The 10,141-nt window shown below is 30.0% G+C and overlaps 1 protein-coding gene across 1 annotated transcript; it reads left to right on the top strand.

Moving 5' to 3' along the window:
- Positions 1 to 3,840: 3,840 nt before the first annotated feature.
- LOC124925579 (syntaxin-43-like) lies at positions 3,841 to 6,651 on the top strand. The gene is made up of 8 exons (XM_047465621.1): positions 3,841 to 4,323; positions 4,795 to 5,071; positions 5,291 to 5,380; positions 5,577 to 5,648; positions 5,754 to 5,831; positions 5,912 to 5,977; positions 6,061 to 6,141; positions 6,231 to 6,651. Exons 1-8 carry the CDS (start codon positions 4,130 to 4,132, stop codon positions 6,336 to 6,338), a joined length of 966 nt encoding a protein of 321 aa, XP_047321577.1. The 5' UTR covers positions 3,841 to 4,129; the 3' UTR covers positions 6,339 to 6,651.
- Positions 6,652 to 10,141: the final 3,490 nt, after the last annotated feature.

Raw genomic sequence — 10,141 nt, 5'->3', positions numbered from 1 at the left:
ACGTGTTTAAGGCATACAAAGCTGAAGTAGAAAATCAGTTTAGTAAAAGAATTAAAGCTATCAGATCTGACCGTGGTGGTGAATACTATGGTCGATATGATGGATCAGGAGAACAACGTCCAGGACCATTTGCTAAATTCCTAGAGAATGTGAAATTGTACCTCAATACACTATGCCAAGTTCTCCTCGCATGAATGGTGTATCTGAGAGACGAAACAGAACTCTTAAAGATATGGTAAGAAGCATGATTTCTCATTCTACTTTACCGGAATCTCTCTAGGGAGAAGCAATAAAGACTACAGCATATATTCTCAATAGAGTTCCAACTAAAGCAACAACTAAAACTCCTTATGAGCTTTGGACCGGTAAAAAGTCAGTCCTAAAGCATTTTCATATTTGGGGATGTCCAGCAGAAGCAAGGCCTTATAAGCCTCATGAAAAGAAATTGGACTCCAAAATAGTTAGTTGTTACTTTATTGGATATTCTGAGAAATCAAGGGGTTATAAGTTTTTTGTTCCCACGAACAGAACTATTTTTGAGACGGGAAATGCAGTGTTCTTTGAGGATATTGAGTTTGAGGGGAGAAATACTAACGAATTTGTATTTGAAGAGGAATTTGTTCAAATTCCTATAATTGCTTCTGATGATAATCATGAATTTATTTATGATATTAATCAAGAAGCAATTCCAGAACTTCAAGACAATAATACAAATCTTCCCATTGAAAATGAGGTAAACATTCCTGAAGAACAAACTCAACAACCTCAAGAACAAATGTCATTACGGAGATCCACGAGAGAAAGAAGAAATGCTATTTCGGATGACTATATTGTATTTCTCCAAGAACATGAGGATAGCGTTGAAATGATGGAAGATGATCCTATCAACTTACATCAAGCAATGCATAGTTCTAATTCTCATAAATGGATTATTGCCATGAATGAAGAAATTAAGTCTATGGAAGACAATAACGTTTGGGATCTAGTCTCATTACCTGAAGGTGCGAAACCTATTGGTTGTAAATGGATATTTAAAACCAAAAAGGATTCAAAGGGTGATGTAGAAAGATATAAGGCACATCTTGTTGCAAAGGGTTTCACTCAAAAGGAAGGTATTGATTTTACAGAAACCTTTTCCCCTGTTTCGACAAAGGACTCTTTTAGGACGATCATGGCATTAGTGGCGCATTTTGATCTTTAGCTACACCAAATGGATGTTAAGACTGCGTTTCTAAATGGAAATATTGATGAAACAATATGAACCAACCAGAAAATTTTGTGATGTGAGATCCAAACAAAATGGTTTGTAAACTAAAGAAATCCATATATGGTCTCAAGCAAACTTCTCGTCAATGGTATCACAAATTTCATGAAATTATTATCTCATTTGGTTTTGAGAGTAATTTAATTGATGATTGTGTATACCACAAATTTAGTGGGAGCAGACATATTTTTTTGATTTTATATGTTGATGATATATTGCTCGCTAGCAATGATACAGGCGTACTGCATGAAACTAAAAGATTTCTTTCAACTAAGTTTGAAATGAAAGATCTTGGTGATGCCTCTTTTGTATTAGGAATTCAGATACATCGAGATCGTTCTCGAGGTATACTTGGATTGTCACAAAAGAGTTACAATGAAAATGTACTAAAGAGATATGGCATGCAGGATTGTAAATCAGGAAACACCCTCGTTGTTAAAAGAGACAAATTTTGTCTTCAACAATGTCCTAAGAATGATCTTGAAGTTAAAGAAATGCAGAAAATTCCTTATGCATCTACAGTAGGAAGTTTGATGTATGCACAAGTCTGTACTCGACTAGATTTGGCATACATTGTCGGAATGTTAGGCAGATATCTGAGTAACCCTGGTATGGATCACTAGGTAGCAGTCAAGCGGGTTATGCGTTATTTGAAAAGAACTAAAGACTACATGCTCACATATAAGAAATCGAACCAACTGGAGATCGTTGGATATTCGGATTCGGATTTTGCTGGATGCCAAGACAGTCGGAGATCCACTTCAGGTTATATCTTCATGCTTGCTGGAGGAGCAATCTCATGGAAAAGTGTTAAACAAACACTCATTGCTTCTTCCACTATGGCCGCTGAATTTATAGCATGTCATGATTAATATAATTAATAGTACGGAACGGTTATGTGTAGAAACCGTCAATTTATTTATTATTTATGATGTTTAAATAATAAATAAATAAAGAAAATATAATATAAAAGGGTTGTGGTTCTCCGATTCACAAGTCGCTAGTTTTCATTTTCTCATTAACCTCCATCGTAAGAGAGAAGAATGGAGAAAACCGCTTGGAGAATCGAAAGAGCAAACCCAAACTCAAAAATCTTCATCATGAATTCAGGTACGCTTCCGCTTGTTTAATCAACTTATGGACATAGAGAAATTTATGTATTAGGATTGTGATTCATGCATGTTAGATATTATCGATCTATAGGATTATAGATTAAAACCTGAAAGGAAATCTAATATGTATTTATTTAGAATCATGAATTTAGGACTAAAGAAAATTTCTATATATTATTCTTCTTATATAGTTAGTCTCTGTGTGAGACCATGGATGCTGGATCTGCATCCAGATGGGTGTTTTTGTGAATTTGATGTCTTCAATTAGGTCATCTTCACCCATTCTTTTGTTATCAGGATCCTCAGCCGGACGGATCAGTTGGTCGTCGATCACCCATGAATCTTTTGTATAAAGTTATTTCGATCATCAATTTATTAAAAATCCTATTTATTGAAAGTGAAAGAGAATATGTTGTCTTCTCTTTTTTGGATCACTAGACCGTTGTGATTTCATTTGCCTTCCATAATCGCCCATACATATGATTTTCTTTATATTTTTTTGTTGCAAGAACATTCTTGGTTGCATTGTAAATTGTTGTTGGTTATACTTTGAATGATTATGCATCCATGCTTGCTATATCTTGGTGTATTATCAATATATTACTTGATTTCTCAATACTTAATTGAGAAATTTAGATCACTATATGAAATCTATAGAAACTATTAAAAAAATTTCTTATTTTATTATAATGGTCAATTAAACCGTTACGTTCCGAAATAAAAGTAGAGAATCACTATAATGATTTTCTAAACTTAAAATATTATATGGAAGGTTATAGCTCAATCTATCAAATGATAATAATTAGAAAATTTGATAAAAAAAAATATATTATAAAACACTAGTTTTCGCCATAATATGAAGTCATATTAAGACATTTTAAAATTGATTTTTTCTCAGTTAAGATACCAGAGTTATTAAAAACGTGATGCGATGAAAATGTTATATAAAATTATAAAAAAATATATATTTTTATAAACTAGATTTTAAATTTGTGTGAAATTTTTTATTTTTATTTTGATTTGTTATTTATATTTTATGTAAAAATTATAATTGTATTTAATTTTTGTTTTTAAATTATTTTTAAGAACAATGTTTTTCTTATAGCCAAACATTGTTATTCAACTATTTGTATGATTTGTTGAAAAAAAAATACCTCTAAAAACATATATTTAAATACGATTTAATAATTTAAATGGGTGAAAATCAAAAAAAATATATATATTGCAAAAATTAATTTATCAAAAAACAAATTCAAACTTGATCTAAAAATTTACTAAAAATAATTTTTATCATTTGTTTTTACTTTAAATTTTATTTAATTTAATAAAAAAAATAATCTAAATATAAACAAAAATAACTTACATATTTTATTTTGTTAATTCTTAAAAATAATTCTATTTTATTATTATATATTTGATAAAATAGTGAGTAGTATTATTTAATAAGAGAAAAACATTCAGGCATACACCAGCGTTTCTCAACTGTCAACTGAACCAAAATCCCTTGACTTCACCGGCACCGGGTTTATCTTTCGTTTCCGATCCACCATTAAGAAGAGTCGGAGAAGAGATCGCTGGAAATCACTCCTACCCTTCAACGTTTTCGATTGAAATCTCTTACCTTTATGATTTGCTTATCGGTCGACAGAGACAGCATGAGGCGCCCTCCTTTTGCTTGGCTGTCTTCAGATCTGCTGCGAGAAGGTCACTCGGCTGTGTAGATCTTTCGTGTTAGTTGAATTTAGGTCATCAAATGGCTACGAGGAACAGGACTATATTGTTTAGGAAGTACAGAGATGCATTGAAGAGCGTTCGAGCTCCGTCTAATTATGGGTCGGCGTCGTCCTCCGCCTCGGGTGGACCAGTCATTGAATTGTCCAATGTTTCTCTTCTCAATCCAAATCGATCTTATGCTCCTCTAAGTACTGATGACCCTGGTGGCTCCAGGTATATCTCGCCCTTTCCCAATTGCAAAACATATACACTATACAAAATTGAGTTTATTCCTCAAAAAAAAAGAAAGAAAAAGAACTGTTTTTGGAGTACATTGCTTGGATTGGAGTGAGAATGCGAACTTACAATGTACAGTTAAGCTAAATATAATGCAGTTTACCAAGTGTGTTAATTATTCAAAGAACTAAGTGCAAAATCTATAATATTTAGTATTGGTTTGATTTGGATGGAATGATGCTAACCATTGTTTTCGCAATCATATTATTCCAGTTGTTTCTGGGGTTGGATATGTGTAATACACTAACTGTTGATTAGGCATGTATCTTAAATTGAAATAGGGAATGGAATTAGCATGTAGATTTAGACCATACTGTACATGCTAACTTAGGATATTGAACCTTCCTTTGATCCAGTACTTTTGGCATTTCAGAAAGTTTTACCTAATATTTTTGTATATCAATGCAGTCGAGGTGCACTTACTGTGGGTCTACCTCCAGCTTGGGTTGACATATCAGAAGAAGTATCTGCTAATATCCAACGTGCCCGTTTGAAAATGTCTGAGCTTGCGAAGGCTCATGCCAAAGCTTTAATGCCTTCATTTGGTGATGGTAAAGATGATCAACGGAGGATTGAGGTTCTTACACATGAAATAACTGATCTTTTGAGAATATCAGAGAAGAGATTACAGAGACTTTCGTCTGGTGGCCCCTCTGAGGATTCAAACATTAGGAAGAATGTACAGGTAAAAGCGACTATTGACATCATCTCCTCTTTCTTCGCTGTTTATGATAGGAGTAGTTGAACGTAGCATATTATCTAAGCAATTTACTACAGTTTTGTACTAAATAACTGATCTTTGTTAATTCCCAACTGGAATTTCTTAAATGGTTCTTTCTACTCTTGTTTTTCCTCCAACACGCATTACAGTACTGGTCTTACTATACTTTGTGTTTTGTTGCAGCGTGCTCTAGCAACTGACCTTGAGAGCCTTTCAACAGAACTTCGAAAGAAACAGTCAACTTATTTGAAACGGCTTCAGCAGCAAAAAGAGGTAAGTGTGGGGTAGTACCATGTATGCCTTGCTGGACAAAATCACTAGTTATGTAGGTTCAGTCTTAATGCTGTCATTGCTTGTTCAATTCCTTCCTTAGAACTAACTACTTTTTTCTATTTGAATATTTTACTCGCTAATGAAGATTGCTCTATTTCTCCTATTGTTGTTTAGTACCTAGTCTATTGTAATGTAGGGTGCTGATGGAGTTGATATAGAAATGAACTTAAATGGTTCCAAAAGGGAAGATGATGAGTTCGATGACCTGGTAAGAGCTTGTTCTCCATCATGTACAAACTTACAAATTTCTTCAGTCAATGTATCATGAAGAACTGATGGTAACTGGATTGATTTTATTAATGTTATACTGTAGGGGTTTAGTGAGCATCAGATGAGCAAGTTAAGGAAAAACGAGGCATTTACAGCTGAAAGAGAAAAGGAGATCCAACAGGTATTTGGGTAAATTATAATAAGAGGATGCAGAAGATGTTATTATGAGAGGCTGCTGCTGCTGATTGTGATGTGATATAGGTGGTGGAATCAGTAAATGAAGTAGCTCAAATAATGAAAGATCTATCAGTTCTTGTGATTGATCAGGCAAGTCCCCTATTTTTATAAGTTGAGTGTAAATTGATTGATTGAGTTTTGTGCTTAGTCTTTGTAAATAAAAAATTATCCAGGGCAGTATCGTAGACAGAATAGACTACAATATCCAGAATGTTGCAGCATCGGTTGACAAAGGGCTCGAGCAGCTTCAGAAGGTTAATCATGCTGTATTTCATAATAATAATCTATCTGGTGGTGACTGAAATTGAATTGAATTGAATGAGATGGGATTTACTTATTACAGGCAGAGAGATCTCAAAAACAAGGTGGGATGGTGATGTGTGCGACAATTCTGATTATTATGTGCGCGGTTATGTTGTTTCTTTTAATCCTTAAGACAATACTCTTCTAATCCATCCATTCATTCATTCATTTGCAAACCTGAAAGGCTTTGTTTCAGTGGATGACAACAGTGGGAAGGAATATGGAAATATTATTAATTGATTGAAATCCTAAGGTTAGTTAAAAACACTATTCGGCATTTGTACACAGAATTATTATGAGTCTTGACTGACTAGACTATACATACTTTTGAGAATGATTACTATGAGGGAGGAAGGTTGTATAGGTAGTAGTAAGTAGTTTTTCAATTGAGAACTACACGTTTTTGACCTATTACACTTCAAATTCATTTGGAAAAGATTTGTATCTCTAATTTCTCTTTTCTTTATCTTTTGTTATTCTCGTTAATATTAATATATATAAATTACAAACTTAATAAAATACTTTAACAAGACAACATGGTGGACAGTTGCAATGTACCTCAGTTTGGAGATATCAATTAGTTGTCGGGTATGATAGCAAATTCAAGCGTCGAAATTTTACAAAAAAAACATAGTTGAAGATTATTGTCGGGAGGAAGCAGATGTTGTCAATGTGTGGAAAGGAAAGGGAGAAACGTCAATTCAAAAAAAGAATAACTTTGTTTTATATATGTAGGAGCAAAGAGTTATAAGATTGCAGAAAAGATATTTCAGCCCTGATGGTAATTGTCATAGAAATGAATATTAACATTCAAAGAATGGTCTTGTTGCCTTGATGGTAAATGTTACATAAATGAATATTAACATTCAAGTAATGCTTGACGGATTATGTGAAGACCACAAAGGCCTCTAGGTGGAAGCTGGGTTAGATAATTGTGTGTTGGTAGAGTCCTTAGAAGAACTTATAGATGATGACTCAAAAAAGAGAGAGATCACATATGGAAGTGGACACCGAAAATCGAGTTTAGGGATATGTCTCGATGAAGAAGTATCTATTGCCTCGAATGAGAAAACTAATGCATGGGAAGACACAGGTGATTAAGACCGAACAACATGCATCATTAAAAAACAGTGGTTAGGATTTTCAAACTTAGTTTCTATATGAGAAATATATTGATGATCAAGTTCAACGCATTGAATACATTGTGATAGCACAAAGAGGGCGAAAGAACATTGTGATAGCACAAAGAGGGCGAAAGAAATGTTCGAGGAAAGAGAAGACTATAGACGTTTTGAAAATTCGACAATAGATATTGTTATTGAGGGTAGGCGTTTATTTAGAATATTTTTAGTTCATACAAAAACATATACGTGGATGATTTTTTTTATGTGATTGAGGGTTGTGTTTAGGGTTTAGGGTTAGAGATGAAAATGAGTTTACTAATAGGGAGACAAGAGGATAATGATAAATGGAGTTACTGGTCAAACCAAAAGTTGAAAATGTTGGTAATACATATAATTTTAACTAAAAAATTGAATCAATATTTCAGGAAGACATTATGTGAGTTAAAAGAAAAATAAAGAGATCTTTTATCTTGTTACAAAAAATGTAAAATTACAATTCTTTTAAAACAATTTTATTGTCTCTTGTTTTTCGGTTGTTATTAAATTTGTTACATCGATATAACGAAAACTACACTGATTTAACACAATTAAAACTATTATAGCGATGAACTTTTGTAACTTTTTATGTTCAGTAACTTTTGAAATAATGTTTATTCGCTGAAAATAAAACTATTAAATAGATATTGACATCACTTTAATTTGGTCATTAACAAAGAATAAGAATATATCAAACACTCATTTTTATCATTGCATTTAAATTATTAATTGTGGTATGATCCATGACCACTAATTAATTTTTTTAAGTTGATGCCTAAGTTAAAATTGAATTTGTGAACTTAGTTCTTTTAAAATTATTTTTAACACTTGAGCGTATTTAAGCGTACTTAGTAAATTAATTAACTTTATTAATTATTAATTATTAATTGACAACAAAAATCAGTTATCATTTATTGTTGATTAACAATAAAATTAATCACTGTTAATTTGTTGACTGATAACAATGGGATATATTTCTGTTCTACACATCTTTTATATTATTTTTTCCAAACTACAGACTTTTCATTTTTTTTTTTGAGCTATTCATTTTTTTTTCTAAATTCACAAATTATTTTATTTTATAAATATAAAATACATATTAAAATAAAATAAAAATTAATTTAAATATTAAACATTAAACTAAAATATACTATATAAAAAATAAAATAAAATAAAATACATCAAATAAAAGTTAAAATAAAATATATAAGTCAAACTTATTAAAATAAAATACATATTCTTATCAAAATAATATATATATAAACAAATAAAATATATTACATAAACATTCAAAATACATCAACTAAAATTAAAATAAAATACATTACAACAAAAATAAAATCAAACTTATTATAAAACTATTAATATATATATATATATATATATTAACAAAATAATAAATTATATAAACAATAAAATAAAATATATTACAATAAAATTTAAACTTAGTCAAACTTATTAAAATAAAATACATATTTGATTTCATTTCATTTTATAATAAGTTTTACAATATATTTGATTTTTATTCTAATACATTCTATTTTAATATTTATCTAATATATATATTTTTTAATATATATTATTTAAGTTAAATTTTATTTTATTTTAGTCATTTAGTCTAAAAAAACGTTTGATATGTCGTAAAAGAAAATGAAAAAGTTGGTAGAACCTCTTACAAATATTCGGATTATTGTTCATTTTAACTAATAAATTTATTTCGTTTTCAAATGAAATTACATTCATTCTTACTTCAAATCATTTTGAAGTTAAGGAGATAATCGTCATTTTGGTGTAAATCCTGTCTAATTGGTCGATTCAAAATATTACGAATTTTGTATTACGATATTATATTTTATATTTTGTAATATCTATTATATTATTTACATTTTAATTATATATCTATTAGTTCAACAACATCGTTATCGCTATCGTCTCTGCAACATCGTTGTCTAAAAATAAAATAGTATAGACGCGTCGTCGTTTGAGAATTAAGTTAAAAAAGTCGTCTTAAGACGAATGTGAATATTTTGTCCGCAACATTACTTAGAAAAATAAAAAGGGAATATACCACGTGTAAGTGAGATGTGTTTATATTTTTAACACAAATTAATATTTTTATAACATTTTAAATAGTTAGAATATAAATTCAAATAAAAATAAATATATAAAAGAACAATTAAAAAAAATATATTAAAAGTAATTTTAAACAAAAATAAAATATGTATAGTACAATTTAAAACATGATAATGTATAAAATTATATTTTCAACTCACTTAAATTTATACCCTAGCAAATTAATTAATTAAATATCACTCAATCAATTAAATGTCAATTTTCCATAATTTCATAATCTATATATATATAATGATCTTTAATTTTTAAAGTGTTCGGATTACCGGATCGAGAGCTGTGGTTAATTTGGATATATGTGAGAGTAAATGGATACTTGGGTCGGATTGTGGGTTGACCCGCTCATAAAAATTTTACCGTAATATTTTTTCACAATTTTTTATATTATTATTCGTGCAAATGCACGAAATACATGCTAGTTAGTATAAGATCGGATTCATACCTCTTTTGGATTTAATTACATTACTAATTCACATTTAAATTAAATAATATAATATTTTATTTTTGAATATAAGAAGTTAATCTTACCCCCCACAAATATTATTTTCTTTTTTATTTAATGCATTTTAAGTAGTAAAAGATTGAATGTAATATTTAATTTTAGTCATAAGACACATCCATTTAATTATATTATTTTTATATTCTCATTTTAATAAAATCA

Source organism: Impatiens glandulifera, chromosome 2, assembly GCF_907164915.1.
Source record: "Impatiens glandulifera chromosome 2, dImpGla2.1, whole genome shotgun sequence".
Classification (NCBI taxonomy): Eukaryota; Viridiplantae; Streptophyta; class Magnoliopsida; order Ericales; family Balsaminaceae; genus Impatiens; species Impatiens glandulifera.
Note: the sequence above shows the minus strand (reverse complement) of the source record. Positions and strands in the feature narration are given on the sequence as shown.

Coding starts and splice junctions, on each gene's coding strand:
- LOC124925579 (XM_047465621.1), top strand. CDS start 4,130: ATGGCTACGAGGAACAGGACTATATTGTTTAGGAAGTACAGAGATGCA. Junction 5,381..5,576: donor GGCTTCAGCAGCAAAAAGAG/GTAAGTGTGGGG, acceptor ATTGTAATGTAG/GGTGCTGATGGAGTTGATAT. Junction 5,832..5,911: donor GAGAAAAGGAGATCCAACAG/GTATTTGGGTAA, acceptor GATGTGATATAG/GTGGTGGAATCAGTAAATGA.